The sequence below is a fragment of the Elephas maximus genome, chromosome 26 (genome assembly GCF_024166365.1).
Source record: "Elephas maximus indicus isolate mEleMax1 chromosome 26, mEleMax1 primary haplotype, whole genome shotgun sequence".
Classification (NCBI taxonomy): Eukaryota; Metazoa; Chordata; class Mammalia; order Proboscidea; family Elephantidae; genus Elephas; species Elephas maximus.
In genome coordinates, this window is record NC_064844.1 from 34,969,905 (window position 1) to 34,991,666 (window position 21,762).

The 21,762-nt window shown below is 37.2% G+C and overlaps 1 protein-coding gene across 10 annotated transcripts in view; it reads right to left on the reverse strand.

Annotated features, from left to right (window-relative positions):
* The window catches only part of BIRC6 (baculoviral IAP repeat containing 6), a 383,808-nt gene that overhangs the window by 275,271 nt on the left and 86,775 nt on the right, over window positions 1–21,762 (reverse strand). For 6 of the 10 annotated variants that reach the window (XR_007515526.1, XM_049870382.1, XM_049870388.1 and 3 more), the window contains exons 11-16: window positions 14,233–14,382; window positions 11,768–11,993; window positions 10,191–10,351; window positions 9,052–9,183; window positions 8,425–8,556; window positions 5,448–5,626 (exon numbers count right to left, since the gene is read on the reverse strand). Coding sequence is in view for 9 of the 10 variants with exons in the window: in XM_049870382.1 (XP_049726339.1) it covers window positions 5,448–5,626; window positions 8,425–8,556; window positions 9,052–9,183; window positions 10,191–10,351; window positions 11,768–11,993; window positions 14,233–14,382 (980 nt within the window). In the remaining variant the exon portion in view is untranslated. The remainder of the gene's footprint in view (window positions 1–5,447; window positions 5,627–8,424; window positions 8,557–9,051; window positions 9,184–10,190; window positions 10,352–11,767; window positions 11,994–14,232; window positions 14,383–21,762) is intronic. The other 4 variants (XM_049870387.1, XM_049870386.1, XM_049870384.1 and 1 more) reach the window with 2 other exon arrangements.

Sequence of the window (21,762 nt, forward strand, 5' to 3'; positions counted from 1 at the left end):
CCTATACAAAGAAAATCCCTGAGGCTCTACCAGAAAGTTACTGGAACTAATAGAAGGATTCCGCGAAGTGGCAGGGTACGAGATCAACACACAAAAATCAGCTCGGTTCCTCTATGCTAATAAGGAGGGCTTTGAAAAGAAACTCAAGAAAACGATACCATTTCCAATAGCCCCCAAAAGGATAAAATACCTAGGAATAAACCTAACCAAGGAGAGAAAAGACTTATACAAGGAAAACTATAAAACACTATTATAAACTAAAAGATTTACATAAAAGAAAAAACATTCCATGTTAATGGACTGGAAGATTAACACTGTGAAAATGTCAATAGTACCAAAAGCGATTTATAGATATAATGTAATCCCAATCCAAATGCCAATGGCATTCTTAAATTAAATGAAAAAACTTATCTCCAACTTATATGAAAAGGAAAGAGGTTCTGAGTAGCTATATCAGTACTGAATAAGAACAAAGTAGGAGGTCTCACACTTCCCAATCTCAAAACTTAATATACAATCACAGTAATCAAAACAGACTGATACTGGTTCACAATGACAGACACGCAGACCAATGGCACAGAATTAAGGACCCAGATATAAATCCATCAATCTATGGACAGCTAATCTTCAACAGAGGGTCAGAGTCCATTCAATGGGGAATAAACAGTCTCTTTAACAAATGGTCCTGGCAAAACTGGATACCCGTTTGAAGAAAAATGAAACAGTATCAATACCTTACACCATGTACAAAAACTAACTCAAAATGGATCAAAGACCTAACTGTAAAAACTAAAACTATAAAGTTCCTGAAAGATAACACAAGGACAAAGCTAGGGGTCGTAATTCTCAGCATAAACAGACTATATCAAACACAACTAAAAGTGCACAGTTGACAGGAGATTCATTAGATAATTGGGACCTCCAAAAAATTAAAATCAAAAGACTAAGAATAAAAAGAGAACCTATAGATTGAGAAAAAATCTCTGACAACGACATGTCTGATAAGGATCTAATCTCTGAAATACATACAAAATTTGAACAACAACAAAAACACAAACGAGCCAATCAAAAAAGGGTTAAAGACATCAACAGATACTTCACCAGAGAGGACATTCAAGCGGTCAACAAAGACACGAAAAGGTGTTCACGATCATTAGGCATTAGAGAGATACAAACTAAAACTACAATAAGGTACCACCTCACCCCTGCAAAAACGGCAATAATCAAAAAAAACAGAGAAGAACAAATGCTGGCAAGGTTGTAGGGAAATTGAACTCATATATCGCTGATAGGATTGTTAAATGGTACAACCACTACGGAAAACTGTAAGGCACTTCTCAAAATCTAGACATAGAAATATCTTATGATCTAGCAATCCCACTCCTTAGGTATATATATATATCCAAGAGATCTAAGAGCAGTGACACAAATACACATATACACACCTATGTCCCACTATTATAAAAGTCAAGAACAGATACGCACGCAGAAAGCAACGTTCATTGAGGGCTACGAGAGATGGACGGGAGGAGGGTGAATCACTTTTTAGATAGCAGACGCTTATTATTTTGATGATGGGAAAGGCAAAACCAAATATGAATGAAGTCAGCACAACTTGACAAAGGTAAATAAAGATACCAAGAAGTACCGTATTTTTATGCAAATAGTATAACTTCTTCATTTGTTTGCCAACAGCACCCTGCCACCATGAGGTATTTTCATAAGCGCCACTATGTCAATTTTTTTTACATGCTGCTATAAAAAGAAAAAATCAGCATACTGCACATATGAAAATAACCTCATGGAGAGAGCATGGCTGGCAAACAAACATAGAAGGCAGGTGTTATTTGTGTAAAAATACGGTACACAAGCAGAAGGGACAATTTCAGTAAATGCTATAAAATATGTAATTTTGAAACAACATTAACAACCAAAAAATATATGTATGGTTACGCAGGTAGATATGTATGCATACATGTATATAGGAAGGCATATGCAAGTAAATGCACATGCATGTATAGGGGTATATTTAGGAATATGTACATACACATTTACATATACAACAAAGCACACAGGGTGCATAGTTAAGGAGGCTTCCTAGAAATATCCAAACACATCCCAGGATTGGTTTACTGGGTTAAAAGGCTTAGGACCATAGTCTTGAGGGACAAATCAGTCAATTTGCATAACAGAGTTCATAAAGATAATGCTCTACATCCTAGCTTGGTAACTACTGTCTGGGGTCTTAAAAGCTTGTGAGTGGCTATACAACTACTGGTCTCTACTCTCATGGAGCAAAAAAAAAGGGAAGAAACCAAAGGCTCAAAGAAGAAACTAGTCCAAGGACTAACAGCCTATGTGAACCACAGCCTCTTCTAAACTGAGACCAGAAGAACTAGATGGTGCCAGGCTACCACTACCAGATGTTTTGGCCAGGGACACAATGTAAGGCCCCAAATAGAATGGGGGAAAAATGTAGAACAAAATTTAAATTCCTAAAAAAGGCCAGACCCAATGGACCAGTAGAGACTCGAGGAATTCTCGAGACTACTGCCCTAAGATATTCTTTGAACTTGGAACTGAAGTTATTTCCGAGTGCCACCTTTCAGCCAAATAATAAATTGGCTTATAAAATAAACAATATCACACATGAGTAAAGTGTTCCCTTAAACAGTCAACTATATGAAACCAAATGATCGACATTTACCCAAAAGCAAAAATGAGAAGGCCAGGAGGGGAAGAGATGCTAGATGAATGAACACAGAACAAACAGAATGGAAATAATGAGAATACTGACACACGATGAAAATTGTAACCAATGTCATATAACAATCTGCACAAAAGCTATTAAATAGGAACCTAACTATAACAACATAAACGATGACTATACATGTGGACCTTGCTGGATGGAATACACAGGAATCAAATCGACTACACCTGTGGAAAGAGATGATGGAAAAGCTCAATATCATCAGCCAGAACAAGGCCAGGGGCCGACTGCACAACAGACCATCACCTGCTCATATGCGAGCTCAAGTTGAAGCTGAAGAAAATTAGAACAAGCCCACAACAGCCAAAGTACAACCTTAAGTATAACCCACCTGAATTTGAGACCATCCCAAGAACAGATTTGATACATTGAACACTAATGACTGAAGATCAGATGAGTTGTGGAATGGCATCAAGGACAGCATACATGAAGAAAGCAAGAAGTAATTTAAAAGGCAGGAGAGAAAGAAAAGACCAAAATGGATGTCAGAAGAGACTCTGAAAGTTGCTCCTGAATACAGAATAGCAAAAGCAAAAGGAAGAAATGATGAAGTACAAGAGCTGAACTGAAGATTTCAAATGGTAGCTTGAGAAGTCAAAGTAAAGTATTGTAATGAAATGTGCAGCTACAAAGCCAAAGGGAAGAACACACTTGGCATTTCTCAAGCTAAAAGAACTGAAGAAAAAATTGAAGTTTTGAGCTGCAATACTGAAGAATTCTACAGGGAAAATACAAATGATGCAGGAAGTGTCAAAAGTGGATGGAAGGAATATGCAGAGTTACTGTACCAAAAGAACTGGACGACGTTGAACTGTTTCAGGAGGCAACATATGATTAATCGATGGTACTGAAGGAAGAAGTCCAAGCTGCACTGAAGACACTGGCGAAAAACAAGACTCCAGGAAATGACGGAGTATCAGTTGAGATGTTTCAACAGATGGATGCAAGATTGGAAGCACTCACTCATCTATGCCAAGAAAATTGGAAGACAGCTACCTTACCAACTGACTGCAAGAGATCCATATTTGTAACCATTCCAAAGAAAGGTGATCCAACAGAATGCGGAAATTATCAAATGATATTATTAATATCACACACAAGTAAATTTTGCTGAAGATCATTCAAAAGCTGTTGCAGCAGTACATCAACAGCGAACTGCCAAAAACTCAAGCATGATTCAGAAGAGGACGTGGAATGAAAGCTATCATTGTTGATGTCGGATGGATCATGACTGAAATCAAAGATACCAGAAAAATGATTACCTGTGTTTTATTGACCATACAAAGGCATGTCACGGTGTGGATCATAACAAATTATGGATAACACTGAGAAGAATGAGAATTCAAGAACTCTTAATTGTGGCTCATGAGGAATCTGTACTAAGACCAATAGGCAGTCGTTTGAACAGAACAAAAGGATACTGTGTGGTTTAAAGTCAAGAAAGGTGTGCATCAGGGCTGTATCCTTTCACCATGTGTATGCTGAGCAGGACTACATGAACAACAACAGGGCATCAGGACTGGAGGAAGACTCATTAACAACCTGCGATATGCAGATGACACAACCTTTGTTTGCTGAAAGTGAAAAGGACTGGAAGCACCTACTGATAAAGATCAAAGACTACAGCCTGCAGTATGGATTACACCTCAACGTAAAACAAAAATCCTAACTGGACCAATAAGCAACATCATGATAAACAGAGAAAATATTGAAGTTATCAAGGATTTCATTTTACTTGTATCCACAATCAACGCTCACGGAAGCAGCAGTCAAGAAATTAAACAATGCATTACATTGGGAAAATCTGCTGCAAAAGATCTCTTTGAAGTGTTAAAAAGCAAAGAAGTCTCTTTAAGCACTAAGGTGCACCTGATGCAGGCCACGGTGTTTTCAGTTACCTCATGTGCATGTGAAAGCTGGACAATGAACAAGTAAGACTGAAGAAGAACTAATGCCTTTGAACTACGGTGTTGATGAGGAATACTGAATATACCATGGACTGCCAAAAGAATGAGCAAATCTGTCTTGGAAGAAGTACAGCCAGAATGCTCCTTAGAAACAAGGATGGTGATACTTTATCTCACACATTTTGGACATGTTATCAGGAGGGACTGTCTCTGGAGAACATCACCCTTGGTAAAGTGGAAGGTCAGCAAAGGAGAGGAAGATTCTCAACGAGATGGACTGATAAAGTGGCTGCAACAATGGGTTCAAACGTAACAACGATTGTGAGGATGGCGCAGGACCGGGCAGTGTTTCATTCTGTACATAGGGTTGCTATGAGTCAGAGCCAACTCGACAGTATCTAAGAACTAACAACAATTTGCTGTGTAAGCTTTCACCTAAAAGACAGTAAAATACTATTTAAAAAAGAAGTGGTGGGTTACTATTAGAGGGCATAGGAAAGAACTCTCATATCTTAGGAAATAAGTATTATGGTTTAAAATAATTACACCCTACTGAGTGTATGTTGTAAAAGCTAAGTAGTTTGCCTAAAGTTAATTCAAAATAGATTCTTAGTTACATATTTCTTTAAGTTGTTGCAGAGAAATAACACAAACAAACCAAGGAGCAAATGAAATCTCAATGAAGGGTCATACTACTTCCGACAGTATGCCAAATCTCATCTACAATGTTTAAAATACCACAGTTACAGCTCAAACTAACTTTTTCATACCTTGCCTGCTGCAACTTTTGCCAAGAGTGAAGCAAGTGAGCAACCCTTGTTACTCTGATGTTTTAGGGATGGAAGTCTTACTACAGGACGTATACCACCATTACAGGTCTCATCTGCTCCTCTTTCATTCACTGCCTTGACATGGATTAAAAATGAACGGTATTTTCCTCCTGCCATACCTATGGAAGTAAGAGAGAATGGAGTAAATAACTGAAACACCAAAAGAGCAAACTGTTTTTCATCTTCATAGGTCAAGTTAAATAATTAACTGAGCAAAAAAAAAATACACTTAGCCAGAATTTTCAAATTACACTGTTTGAGAATATGGTTGAAGATGTTTAATATGTTGACAGTGAAACACAAAAAACACAGGGGTTATACGAACAATCTAATACAGAAAATTTTGACTCCTATAAACATCTGGTGTGGATTTTTAATCACAGAAATTTTGTGAACTGCAGAAAAATACAAAACAAAAGATCATCATTAAGGTACCACCCACAGACAATCATTAACATCATTATATGTATCCTTTCAGTCTTTTTTCTGTATGTATGCACACATGCACGCACATACATACACATAACCATTATGGTATTAACAGTTAAAAATGCATGGTCTTTGGAGTCACTGCCTGGGTTTTAATAATGGCTCTGCCATTTATGAGGCATGTGACAAATTAACTTGTGGTTCAGTTTCTTCAAATGTAAAATGAGAATAATAATGGGACACACCTCAGAGTTAAGTAAAACACATGTAAGTGTGTGCTTGACACAAAGGATGCTCTCAGTAAACATTAATTTAATACTCAGAATATTAACTTTTCACTTAATAATTATCATAATTTATTATTATCAGTGTTCTGTTTTATATTGCTTTAATTAAATTGAGATTGTACTGCACAATGTATGTGTGAAATATGTTGTAAAAATACCCTAACATTAATACACTCACCCACCAGCAAACCATCAATCTATTGTTGCCTTAACCAAAAAAACAAACCCGTTGCCATTGAGTCGATTGCAACTTATAGTGATCCTAGAGGACAGAGTAGAACTGCCCCACAGGGTTTCCAAGGAGTGATTGGTAGATTCAAACTGCAGACCTTTTGGTTAGCAGTCAGGCTCTTAACCACTGCAGGACTCAATTGTAAAACATACCTTTGTTGCTTTACATTAATCTGCCTGCCAACTATGCTAGCACTACAGCATTATACTCTTCTTATTGCTCTATGATCCTATGTTCTAGTATCTGACAAAAGAGACTCCATTCTCAATCTTCTTTATCTAAATTTTTGACCAGTCTCACTGTTTTATTCTTTTATAAAAATGTAGCAATTATTTTCTCCACTTCCAAAGATGACTTCTTGGGAATCTGATGAGAAATATATCTTAATACAGGAAAACTAATATTTTACTTAACTGCATCTTTCTAGATAAATATCATATGTTTCCATCTTCCTCTTTGTCAAAGCTAACATTTTAACTTTCATATAAAAATTTAAGTTTCACATGCTCGTTGAACAAAAATAAATAACATTGTAAGCAAAAGGAGAGAAGAGATCTTATTAGTTTTGCTCACCCTGTATCCCACCATATAGCCTAACATATCAAAGGGTATGAAAAACTCAGTAGATGAAGGAGATGTAGTCAAGAAAGTACAATGGAAGTTGAATATGTACCGTATCTGCAATTAATGTAAATGTGTTGATGTGTACAAACATTATGAAGGGAATGTTCACAACCAAAATAGTTCTTATTCAGGTGGTCAGATATTTGGGGAAGGATCTCTACACCTCATACCACCCTCAAATTTTCTTTAACAACTGAGATAGTTTTTTGTTTCTTGGCTTTTTTTAATTTACCCCTGGAATACAGAAGCTGAAATAAAGTACTACTGCTACCATTTCTATTTATTATCCATGTAATTGCTAATTATCTTTAAGCATACATAAATTATAATTAGCCCTTATTTAAGACACTCAAATCACTAAATCTGGTACTATCAAAACTCTTCTATAAAAATCTTCTTTTAACACAAGATACTATTATCAGATACAACAAACACTCTGAAGACATACACAGGACACAGGAAAGGTGAAAATAACAGAAGTGTCTGATTACTCGCAACAGCTCCGTATATCACACTAACTCAACCTGTATTCATTTTCTTTGTTTTTTCAAGAAGTACTAAGAACCCCCCTGAAACTATGGCCCCCAGACACACTGTTAACCCAGAACTGAAACCATTCTCAAAGCCCACTCTTCAGACAAAGATTAGACAGGACTGTAAAACAAAAAATAATACACACGAGGGATGTACTTCTTAGTTCAATCAGATATACGAGACCAAATAGGTAGCTCCTGTCCAAAAGCTGGATGAGAAGGCAGGAAGGGACAGGAACTAGTCAAATGGACACAAGGAACCCAGAGTGGAAAGGGGGAGTGTGCTGTCACCTTGGGGGATTGCAACTAATGTCACAAAACAATGTATGTATAAATTTTTGAAAGAGAAATTAACTTGAGATATAATTGTTCATCTAAAGCACAATTAAAAAAAAAAAAAAAAAAAGTACTAAGACTTCCATGGCAAAGAGTAGTCTCAGAAGTATCACACAACCATACAGTCACTTATGAAAGAAAATGACCTCAGCTACCAGAAAACTGGTAGTATTTCTAATTAAAGTCCCAAACAAAACAGTATCTTATATTCTTGAGTTAAGTTTTGGAAAATCTTTTTTTTTTTTTTTTACAACTATGATATTACTGGAGTCCAGGTGACACGGTAGTAAAGAGTTGGGCTACTAACCAAAAGTCAGCAGTTGAAATCTACCAGCCGCTCCCTGGAAACCCCTACAGGGCAGTTCTTCTCTGCCCTGTAGGATTGCTATGAGTTGGGATCAATTCGACGGCAACAGGTGTGACGTGGTGTGTGTGTGGCGTCATTCATACTGTTTTTGTAAAACATACTACTTTACCTTTAACAAGTTTGGGGCTTGTTAATGTCAACATCCCAGCATGTCCTGATAGATCAAGGCCACTAGCAAGCCATACTGGCCCACAGAGAATATCTTCTTTATGATCTTCTAAAAATGGACATAATCTAAGACCTAAAGAGAAAAACACACATTTTTCTTTTAACTTAGGCTGTAATTTAAAATGTCATATTTAATAGTCAAATATCCATTCCATTTATATGTAAGACCACCACATAAAATACCATACTTTACAATGGGTTCAAGTAAGAATTCACTGTCATGCTAATAAACTATAATTAGTTATCTGATATACTATTATCAATAGTATGTTGCTTTCCAGTACCATATTATTTTATATCTCACCATGATATTCATTAACATTACAAAACCACGACGTGATTTCAAATCCCAAGATATTTAATAATAACGTGAAAATTAGTGCAGCTGTGTTCACAAAGATAAACAGAAAGTTAGAGCATATTGCCAAAGCAAAATTATAGGTTATTTTTTAATTGTGTTCTTAAAACCAAGTTTTTACAAGCCATAATGAAATCTCTGCCCCACATGATTCATTCAGATTACTACTCCTTTTACTGTCAGGGACAACAGCTCTATAATTTAACTCACACTGTGATTCCTCTACATCCATGTGCTGAACTTCTTCATTCAAATCAACCAGGGACGGTTTCCCATTTTGTTCCACTTCAATGTTAAGAGCTGGAGACAAAGGAAAGGTGATCTGCCTATCTACTGCTGTTTCTAGAGGATAAAAATATTAGTAAACTTAATTTTGTTTAATATCAATGATTTATGTGCCTAAAAATCTAGAATGTTCTTTAAACTGGGAACTACTATGATTTTTCTCAGGGGAAGAAGAAACTTAGGTTCAATTAATTGTTTCATATACTCTCCTCTCTCTTTTAATGGGAGTAAAATACTTACCTGAATAAATAATTTTATTTATTCAGCACACACAACCACACTAAAGTTTTTACCCTAGGCTGCACAGTACAAGCACCTACAGAGCTTTTAAAAATACCAATGCCTAAGTCCTAGATTCAAATCACAATCTGTTATGATTCAAAAGAAAACACATACACGCACAAATATACATAAAATACAACATATACATATATAATTTTTGACTATGGAAATTTTTCAGGTTTCAGTGTTTGTACCTCTAGTGTTCAAGATTAAGATGGTATTTTGCTCTGAAATTATCCCCAGTCTTCTTAACTGAACTCTTAGGGAGAAAACACTGAAAATGCCTAGTTCCTAATACACTTAATGTGCGCAGCCTGTTGTAACAACTCAGTATATCAAATTATGAATTTTTAAGGAAGATAAATATATGGGTATATTACTGGCTTTATGAGTATATTTATTGGGCTTCATTAATAGCCTTAAAAGAATGTGTAGCTTCCCTAACAAAGTTCTTTTCACAATGAAGTCTCCTCTTATAAAAAGAAATGCGTAAGACTAGTAATGCTAAAAGCAAAACTAATTCACCAAAGAACTAATCCCACTTCCCAAAATGCATGATTAAGTTATTCACGCTTACGCAATTCTGAAAATTTTTGAGTTACTGAAGAGTCCTGAAATGGTCTCTGGATTGGCTTTTGTTAAAAAAAAAAAAAAGTGGGGCAGGCAAATAGATTGGGATGTGGGGATAGATGTCAAAGCTAGACAGCCAAGTTGCAAACACTTTTTCAAGGAAATCAACTACAAGATAAAATATTCAAATATAAGTTTTGATCCATTCTTACCATTGACTTTCCCTAAGCCTGGAGCTTTATTTTTCAGAAGTGTCACTTGTATCTGTGGAATATTGGTGATATTTGAGTTCAAAGCGAATTTGAAGTCCACGTGTCCAACCATACAAGCTTTAGGTAGAACTAATTCAAATACATGTTCATCCCAGCTGTTGCTGCAATTAAGGGGGAAACGCTAAATAAGGCAAAAATCTTTGATGACAGTCACATTATCATTCATATCGCCTTTCATATATTTTGATTTGCAGTCTTAGACAAAATATAATGTTTCTCAACAGGATGAAGAGAGAAGATAAGCAGCACTCACTAGAGAGGTTAAACCTAGGGCAATGAATGATCCTACTTAGCAATCTACGCCTGTCTTGAGAACTGTACATTATAATAAATTCTTGTTCCTCATAAATACTCTAAATATGCTGAAAAATTAAAATCTCTAAGCCATACTCTTCCACTAAATATCAGACTAATATTCAAATGCCTACCAGGTATCGCGAACTTACCATGAATAAAATCAAACTACTTGTTTACTCATTCCCAATCTCAGTAAACAGAAACTCCACTTTTCATTTAGCTCCAGCCAAATCGTTAAGAGTCATCCTTGACTTTCTGTCTCACACCAGAAGCTCAATAAGTAAGCAAATCCTGTTCCCCTTACCTCTAAATTATATCCAGAGTCCAACCACTCTTTTCACTACCTCCATGAAGCTACCTTTTCACCTGGATTACTGCAATAGCATCCAAACGGGAATCCTTGTTTCTATAACTGTCCCTGCACAACCATCCATAATCTATTCTCACCAGTACAATCAGATTAATCCTTCGAAAATATAAATCATATCACATCACCCCTATATTCAAAATCTTCTAACACCTTCTCATCTCACTCAAGGTAGAAGTCTTACTACAGCCTATAAGTTCATTCATGATCTGGCTTCCAGCTACCTTTCTAACCTCACTTCTTGCTGGTCTCTCCTACATTTGCTGCAAGCCATCACTGGTCTATCTTGCTCTTTTTAGAACTCATAAAACATACTCCTCGGAATCTTTTTATTTGCTATTGTGCCTGAATTACTGTTTCCATGGGGTTCTGCCTCTGTTCCCTTGTGTAAAAAATATCATATACATCTCAATTGTCTTTTTCACTCTGTCTCACACACACACATACACGCACACACCCAACCACTACTCTATCCACATACAGTGTTTTAACATTCTTCATAGCAATTATAACGAAATGACATACTACATATTTCTTTATGGTCTGTCTGTCCTCACTAGAATATAAATTACATGAGAGCCACATTGCTTGTGCCTATAAGAGTGCACAAACAAGCATTTAAATATTTGTTAATTTGTGAAATGAATGGCCAAACTCATTGTAATGGTGGATTACTCTATTTTATCCTACAGTTTAAGAATAACAACATAGCAATTTCTAAAGTCAATGTGACAAATAGAAATAAGAAATAAGTCATCAATATGCAAAAGTTAAGCAATAGTAAAATACTTAAGAACTATTTCCTCTAACAAATATTTAATAGGGAATTAAATACTTTAGAGGAACATTTTACCTGTCAGTCTGTAGTTTCCAAGTTCTAGTATGTTGAGCGGCATCTCCATGGTGTTGTTGATGTAAATGTTGAGGGTGTCTCCTTTGCTGCTGTTCTTGTTGAACTTCTACCCAGCATGGAGGAACAGTAGCTGAAAATCGTGGAGTCAGAGTCTCAAAGCGAGTTAGCTCCACTAAAGACGTCAAGATTTCAAGGGTGAATGGCTGGTCCACCAACAGGTCAACTCCTTTACGTTATTGAATGTGGTATTTGAAAAGATCATTTACCCCAAAAAAAAAAAAAAAAGTTTTAATTCACATTTTTGGTCTATTCAATTATAACACTCACCAAGTATCTGGAAAACCAATAAACTGGACTTAGGCAAAAAGCACCTGTGACTTCATAAGAACAGGACAAAAAATTCTTTAAAATTACAAGCTTATTTCAAATCACATTAGTCCTTGTTAATATAAATTCATCTTTTTCTCAAAGATAATTTAAATCTTATTAAAACAATATTAAATATTGTTTATAAACATTAACAGCATGAGCCAATGTCCTTTCTTTGAACAAAATTTACTCCTTTATAACCTAATTCATCTTTCTTCTGTTCTAAGGTATTTTTATGGACTTTCCATGAAAATTCTTCTCCATTCTATCAGAAACCTATAAAATATGAAAACACACAGTATGTTACCTTTTAAAGCCAAGTTATATATTTAATGAAGACAATGAAGTTTTGGTTAACTGTAGTAAGAGAAATAACTGAAGGAATGTATGAACTGCTAGTATAAGGCAGTGGTTCTCAAGGGGTGTGAGGGAGTGGTGGGGTGAATTTTGCCTCCCCCCAAGGGGATATTTGAAAATATTTGATTGTCACAAGGAGTGGGAGTGAAGCTGTCGTGTGCTCTACTAGCATCTAGTGGGTAGAGACCAGAGAGATGCTGCTAAACATCCTACAATGCATGGGGTGCCCACCCCAGCCTTCCACAACAAGAAAGAATTATCCAATCCAGAAAGCCAATAGTGCTGAGGTTAAGAAACCCCAATATATGCGGTAACGATGATTACCAAATATTATACTAGTAATTCTTTAAAAAAAATTTAAAAACCACTAATATTAACATACACTAAAAAACCGAAAACCAAACCCACTGCCATCGAGTCGATTCCAACTCATAGCAACCCTATAGGTCAGAAAAGAACTGCCCCATTTTCCAAGGAGCACCTGGTGGATTTGAATTGCCTACCTTTAAGTTAGCAGCCGTAGCTCTTAACCACTATGCCACCAGGGTTTCCTAGCATATACTAAAAAAAAAACCAAACCAAACCCACCGCCATCGAGTTGATTCTGACTCATAGCAACCCTATAGGACAGAGTAGAACTGCCCCATAGAGTTTCCAAGGAGCGCCTGGTGGATTTGAACTGCCGACCTCTTGGTTAGCAGCCATAGCACTTAACCACTACGCCACCAGGGTTTCCGTGTAGCATATACTAGTAATCACTAAAAGTTTGCCTTTGCTGCAAGAAAGGTTGATCAAATGCTCAAATATAAGTATACATGAAGATCAAATACCAACTCCATGAATTACTTATACATAGAGTATGTTTTGAGTTTTAATATGCTTTTCATTAAAGATATTTTAATCTTCCTATAAATGTTAGCTCCTGGTGATAAAATGCAGTAAGTGCTAAGAGTAAAACATAGCTGCTCTATGGAAGGATAAAAGGCCTAACAAGATGCATAAAGTGTGTGTGAGGGGGGTGGAACATAGCTTTCTAGATTAGTATAAAATGTAAAGGGCATGAAACTGAATTGCATACTGAAAAAAACATGAAAATTTTATAGTAGCTAGAGATTGAAAACAAAGCTAGGTTCATTTCATAAAAGTCCACAAAGTAAGTAAAGATTTTTAAGCAGGGAATAACATGCTATCATTATTATTTCTTTTGAACAAAGTGCTGGAGGGCACTGTGGAACTTAGGTGGGAGAAAAGGCAAAACAAACTAAAACAAAACTATTTGGAGGTCCAAGATGAGGCAGTGAGGGTCTGAATATACCACTCCAGCTAGAGAATATTTTTTTCAGGTTTTGCATTTCAGTAGTAATATTAGCCATTCCACTAATTTTACACTTACTTAATGAACTCATCTCTCATGTTTTTTCCCTAACTAAATCAAATGCTACTTAAGGACATAAATAATGTTTTTATCTCTTCAGTGATTCATCCATACTAACCAGCCTAACACAAGCTGAGGACTTTTTTCATTTTAACATTTACACTATTTTCCAACTACTGGAAAAATGCTGATAAATGGTATACAAAAATAAGTCTGGTAAAAAAATGTCAACATGAAATAAACTCCCTCAAAGTAATCAAGAGTTAATCACAAAAATATAAATGTTTACTATCATATAAGATTTCAGAAACGTTTAACATCACAAAATTTACATTTAAAAAATAATTTAAATTTTATATTGTACCTGAAATACCAGGACTTGAAGGATTTGATAATGGTTTGGAACCTTCTGAAGAGGGTTCTATTCCTTTAGAAAGAGATCCATCCACTAGTATATCAGCTTCATCAATATCATCACAGGTTCCTCCAATTTGGAGAAAATGAAGCTCACCACCTATGGTGTAGTAAAATTCCATCAACACAGATACTGTAAAAATGGATAAACATTCAAGTGCATACTACTTAGTTAAGAAACTTAATTTAGTTTAATAATATGCAATAGGCAGAAAAAGAAGGTAGGCAATTAAAGAGGATTACCAAGTGATCTACCCCCAAGAATTTATAGAAATTTAACTGTCAAAGAATTGCAAACTGAAAATCATTTTAAATGAAGAAAATGACAAATACATAACATCCCTGCAAAGAGGTATTTAACAAGTACATACTGTACACTAAACACTATTTTAAGGAGCCCCGGTGGCGCAATGGTTAAGTGTTCTCAGCTGCTAACCAAAAGGTCAGTGGTTCCAAACCACCAGCTACTCTAGGTGAGAAAGATGTGGCAGTCTGCTTCCATAAAGATAAAAGCCTTGGGAGCAGAGCCAACATGGTGCTATAGACAGAAGCATCCCATGCCATTTCTCTACAGCAAAGAGCCAAAAAACTAAGAAAAACAGATACATATGTCAATCCTGGAACCCTCAACATCAAATGAAGGAATAAAGAACTGATTAAGCACCAAATGGAAGAACAAACTGACAGAGAAGAGAGAATGGAGCTACAGAATGGAGGTCCCCAGCCAGCTAATGTGGCACAGATTCTCGATCTTTGAGCACAGCCACCAATGATCCAGACAGGGGGTACAAGAAGACAACTTCATGGAGCTCCCAAGAGGAGACAGAGCACCCAGCAGCCAGAGATACATGCTTTCCCATCCCCCGTATGCTACCTCTGCCACTTTCCAACAGGCCACTGTTGCTCAGCCCGAGACACACCAGTTCAGTGCTGCACTGGGTCCACCATGCCCCTACAGCACCATATTTTGGGGGATTTTTTCCACTTCTTCTCTCTCTCTCCCTTTCTTCCTTTCCCTTCTCCCACCCATCTAGCCTGGTGCATCAACTCCACCTCTTCTTGACAGGCCGTGTCACACCACTCAGCTACAAAGCCACCAGAACACAACCTCACTGGGTCAGCCCTGCCCCTAACTGCCAGCTGATTCAGCATCATTTTTTTTTTTTAATCTTTCTCTTTCTCCCTTTTCTTTCTCCCTCCCACCCAGGCCCTGCGCTGTCTAAGCCCTTCCTGACGAGCGGTGCTGTACCACCCAGCTAGAAATATATCAGCTACCCTGGTCCCACTCCACCTCCAACAGCTACTTCCCTGGGCCCCACTTTTGTTTTGTTTTGGGTTTTTTGCTGTATCTCTCTTACCCTTTCTTCTGGCCACCTAGACACATGCACCACCCCCACCCACTCTCAACAGGCCGTGCCACACCGCTCAATTAGAGTGCCACTGGCACACTGCCTCCCTGAGTCTACCCTGCCCCCACCCACGGACTCCCACAGCACCACCATTTATTTTATACTTTTTTTCTTCATTTTGCTTCTGTTACTCTCTCTTCTTTCTCTCTACCACTTAGCTCTGCACATCACATCCTTTCTTGACAGCCTCTCTGCACCAAGTGCCATGTCCCTTAGTGGCACTTGAGCAGACCTCTGGACCTGCGGGACCCACCCCAGCAACCCCCTGGCCCCGCCTGGAAGAAAGCTGTGCCCGAGTGGCACCAGCACATACCCCCATACCCCACCCTATGGCAGAAGGCTGCACCCCAGAGGAACACTAGCACGGACCCACGAATTCCACACCACGGACGGCCCACCCCCCACCCCACAGAGAACAGCACCCCCAAACAACGCCAGCACTGACTCCTAAGCTACGCCCCGTGTCACTCCCTGGACATGCACTGCTGAGCACCGAGTCCCCATGCAGGACCAGCACAGGTGCCTGGACCTAACCCCATGCTGCCCCTGGCCTTGTGCCACATGCCTGAGCAGGACTGACAGAGACCTCTGAACCCTCAAACCCTGTCCTCCAACACCCCCACCAGATCCACCCCGCCAGTCCCAGTTCATGCCATAAATAACCCATCCACATGACCCCCCCCCCCAACCCCACACTGGGTCTGTGCAACTACACCACAGCTGAACAACAATCCTGTCCATCTGGAAAAAGTGGTAAGAACTATTGTGCCCACAGATGAGCAAGCAAAAAAACACACTGAGCCTACCCACCAAGATATAACCACATAAAACAAAAAAGCAGTATGAAACAAACAAGCCTACAATCAATAAATGAAGAAAAAAATTCTTTAATGTATTGGAGGTGGGAGACAATATCAAAACATACAAAAAAAAAAAAGTACAGGATGTCTCCAGTAAGCAACAAAAATAAAACACTAGATGACCTTCCAGTAGAAAAAAAAAAAGCACAAGAAGTACCTGATACGGAATTCAAAAGTCTCATATTTGAGGCTCTTTAAGAGATTAGTAAAGAGATCAAGGAAAATACAAAGAAAACTTAGAAAAAAGTAGAATCATGAAGAATACAGACAAAATCAGGGAACACACAGACAAAGCAAAGTACGAATCCAGGAAAACAATACAAGAAAAAATGTGAAAATAAATACACAATTAGAAATCATACAAAAACATCAATTAGAAACCCAAAAGATAAGCAACAAGATTTCAGAGATGGATAGTGCAATAGAAAGTTTTAGGTATAAATTAGAAACAATGGAAGACAGAATAAGTGAAATTGAAGAAAAATCCTTGCATATCACTTTGTTTGAGAAAAAATCTGAGAAAATAATGAAGAAAACCTAAAAACTATGTGGGATATAATCAAGAACAAAAATTTGCATGTGACTGGGGTTCTACAAATAAGAAGCTGGAAAAAACAGAGAGGATCATTGAAGATTTGCTGACAGACCATCCAAGAAGTTCAACAAACCCCATATAAGATAGACCCTAAAAGATAATCAACAAAACATATCATAATCACATTCACCAAAGCAAAAGATAAAAAATCCTGTGATCAGCTCAAGAAAAAACGAAAAGTCACATAAAAAAGGGAAAAAAATAAAACTAACTTCTGACTACTCAACAGGAACCATGCAGGCAAGAAGATAATGGGATGAAATAAACAAAAACCTCGAAAGAAAAAAATTGCCAAACTCTCACTCAAATACCATGGTGAAATTACATTTCAGGATAAACGGAAATTAAGGAAATATGGAAAGATCAAAGAAAACTTACAAGAATTATTCAATGGAGTCCTTCAGTTAGAGAACCAAAAACATTAGACAATAACCTGAATTTAGGACACACAACAGCATCAGCCAGATAGCAATTTGGTAATGACCCCTCAAGGATAAAACAAAACTAAAAGACCTACAACAGAAAACCAGAGACATCAATTTGTAAACAACAACATCAGACTAATAAAAGGGGGAATAAAGAGTGTAGGTATACAACTTTTAAATGGAGAGGAAGTCAAGGTGATATCAAGTACATAAAAGACCGGTTCAAACTTAGAAACATAAAGGTAAATTTCAGCGTAACCACAAAGAAATTTTTAAAAACTACTTGTCAAAATAAAAACATAAACAAAAAAATCTACGAAAACAAAATCCACAATCAAAAGGAATTCAGCACAGGAGAGTAAGAGGAACAAAGAAAACATTAGGACCACAAAAAAAGCACTACAAAATGACAGCAATAAACTCAACCCTATTGATAATTACACAGAACACAGATGGCTTAAATAAACCCAAAAAGAGAGAATGGACTTAAAAAAAATGACACATTAATATGCTCTCTACAAGAGACACACTTTAGAAATGAAGACAAAAATATTTTTAAAATCAAAAAAAGGGGAAAAAAACTGCAACCAAAAAAAGAACAGGAGCAGCAATACTAATCTCAGATAAAATAGACTTTAAGACATTATCTACCATAAGAGAAAAGGCAAAACATTACATAATGATTAAAGGGACAATCCACCATGATGATATAACCATAATAAATATCTACGCACTCAATGACAGGGCTTCAAAATGTATAAAACAAACTCTAACAGCACTGAAAAAAAAAAGAAAGCTCCACAATAACAGTAAAAGATTTCAACACACCACTCTTGGTAAAGGTCAGAACATCTAGAAAGAAACTCGACAAACATACAGAAGATATAAAGGCCACATCAGCCAACTTGACCTCACACACATATATAGAACCCTCCACCCAACAGAAGCAAGGTATATATTCTTTTCCAACACACATAGAACCTTCTCCAGAATAGACCACATCTTAGGCCACAAAGCAACCCTCAACAAAATTCAAAACACTGAGATAATTCAAAGCATCTTCTCTGATCACAATGCCATAAAAGTAGAAATTGATAACAAGGAGATCAAGGAAAAAAAAATAAAATAAAAAACATGGAGATACAATAACACCTTCCTAAAAAAAACACCAGTAAATAGAAGAAATCAAAGATGGAAACAAAAAATTCCTAGAATCAAATGAGAATGCAAACATATCACAGCAAAACCTTTGGGATGCAGCAAAGGCAGTGATCAGGGGTCAATTTATACCAACAGATGCACACATCAAAAAAAGAGCAAGAGATAAAATGAAAATGTTAGCTTTACAAATCAAACAGAAAAAGTACACCAAAAGAAGCCCACAGCCACCAAAAGAAAGGATAATAACAATCACAGGAGAAATATACGAAATAGGAATAGAAAAACGATAGAAAAGAATCAACAAAACCAAAAGTTGCTTCTTTCAATCGACAAACCACTGACCAAACTGACAAAACAAAAATAGGCAAGAAAGCAAATAACACAAATGAGAAATGAAATGGAGGGCATTACAACAAACCTAACTGAAATAAAAACTCTACTCCAAAAAATTTCAAAACCTAGAGGAAATGGACAAATTTCTAGAAACACACTACCTAAACTAACACAAAATGAAGTATAAAATCTCGACAGAGCTATAACAAGAAAACAGATGGAAAAGGTAATAAAATAACTTCCAACAACAACAAAGAAAGTGCTGGCACAGATGGCTTCACTGAAGAATTCTACCAAACATTCACAAGAGAGATCACACAGATACTACTTAAACTATTTCAGAATATAGAAAAGTAAGGGATACTCTGAGTTCATTCTCTGAAGCCAAAATGCTAACAAAATCAGGTAAAGACACCACAAAAAAAGAATATTACAAACCAGTATCTCTCATGAAGATAGATGCAAAAAGCCTCAAAAAATTTCTAGCCAACAGAATTCAGGATCAATATCAAAAAAAAAATAATACATCACATCCAAGTGGGATTTATACCAGGTATGCAAGGATTGTTCAACATTACAAAATCAATCAACATAATCTACCATGTAAATAAAACAAAAGAACACATGATCATCTGAATCGATGCAGAAAAGGCATTTGATAAAGTGCAACACCCATTCCTGACAAAAATTCTCAATAAAATAGGAATGAGAGGAAATTCCTCAACATAATAAACGGCATCTATACAAAACCTGGTGGTACAAAACCCTGGTGGTGTAATGGCTAAGTGCTACAGCTGCTAACCAAAAGATCAGCAGTTCAAATCCACCAGGCTCTCCTTGGAAACTCTATGGGGCAGTTCTACTCTGTCCTAAGGGACACTATGAGTCAGTATCGACTCAAAAGCAACAGGTTTTACACAAAACCAACAGCCAACATCATCCTCAATGGAGAGAAGCCGAAAGTATTCTCCCTGAGAACAGGAACAAGATAATAAGGATGCCTTTTATCACCACTCCTATTTAACACTGTGCTGGAAGCCCTAGCTACAGCAATAAGGCAAAAAAAAAAAAAAGAAACGGCATCCAAATTTGTAAAGAAGAAATAAAACTATCCCTATTTGCAGATGATACGATTTGATACATAGAGAACCCTAAAGACTCCATAAAAAAACTACTGGCATTAATTCAGCAGAGTAACAGGATATATAACATGTTGTTCTTGTTAGGTGCCGTCGAGTCGGTTCCAACTCATACTGACCCTATGCACAACAGAACAAAACACTGCCCAGTCCCGCACCATCTTTACAATCGTTATGCTTGAGCTCATTGTTGCAGCCACTAAAAGACCTATACAAAGAAAACTACATACACTACTTCAAGAAACCAAAAAAGACCTACATAAATGGAAAAATACACCATGCTCAGGCATAGGCAGACTCAACACTGTGAAAATGTCAATTCTACCCAAAGCAATCTATAAATACAATGCAATTCCAATCTAAATACTAATAGCATTCTTAAACGAGACGGAAAACTGAACTGAGCTTTACATGGAAAGGGAAGAGGCCTCAAATAAGCACTATCAAAGAAAAAGAATAAAGTAGGGAGACTCGCAATAACTGACGTCAGAACAAACAACTCAACAATGACAGTCAAAACAGCCTGGTTCTAGTACTACGAGAGACACGTTGACCAATGGAAAAGAATCAAGAACTCAGGTGTAAATCCACCTACCTGCGGTCACCAGATGTAACGGTTAAGATTGTGTGCCAACTTGGCTGGGCCATGAGTCTCAGTGTTTTAGCAGCTGTATAATGTTGTGATCACTTCCCTGTTGAAATCTGATGTGATCACCCCTATGACGAAATCTGCGGAGTGGTATCAGTGGGAGGTGGGGCCTGTGGAGGCTCACCACCCGCTCAGCCTTCATCTCTCCGCCTTCTGCTGCCTACTTCCTTCCTGCTCACCTTGCAAAAGTTGTTAACTTGTTCTGGATCCAGCAGCTGTCTCTTGTTTGACCTCTGGTTCTTGGGACTTGAGCTAGCAGCTTACCTGTCCATCTTGGGATTCACCGATCTTCACGGCGTGGGAGCAGGAGTCCTGCTCCCCGACCTGCCTATTTAGGTTCGCCAGCCCCTGCAGCTCCGTGTATTGGGAAAGGACTCTATCTTGATCCAAGGACTTGGGACGTTCCAACCCCTACAATCGCATTAGCTCTTTCCTTAATAGAAGTCTATATATATATACATTTATAGGCATTACTGGTTTTGCTTCTCTAGAGAACCCAGCCTAAGACGTCAGACTTTTGACAAAGTCCCAAAGTCCATTAAATGAGGCAAAGACAGTCTTTTTAACAAATGGTGCTGGAAAAACTTGATGTCCATCTGTAAAAAAAATGAAACAGGACCAATACCTTACACCATACACAAAAACTAATTCCAAATGGATCAAAGACCTAAATAAAAACCTAAAACGATAAAGACCACGGAAGGAAAACATTGGGTCAATGCCAGGGGCTTTAATACATGGCATGAATAGGATACAAACCATAAGTGAAAATGTACAAACACCAGAAGATAAACTAGGTAACTGGGAGCTCCTAAAAACTGAACATTTATACTCATCAAAAGACTTCACCAAAAAAAGGAAAGAGAGACCCTACAGACTGGGAAAAATTCTTGGCTATGATAAGTCCGA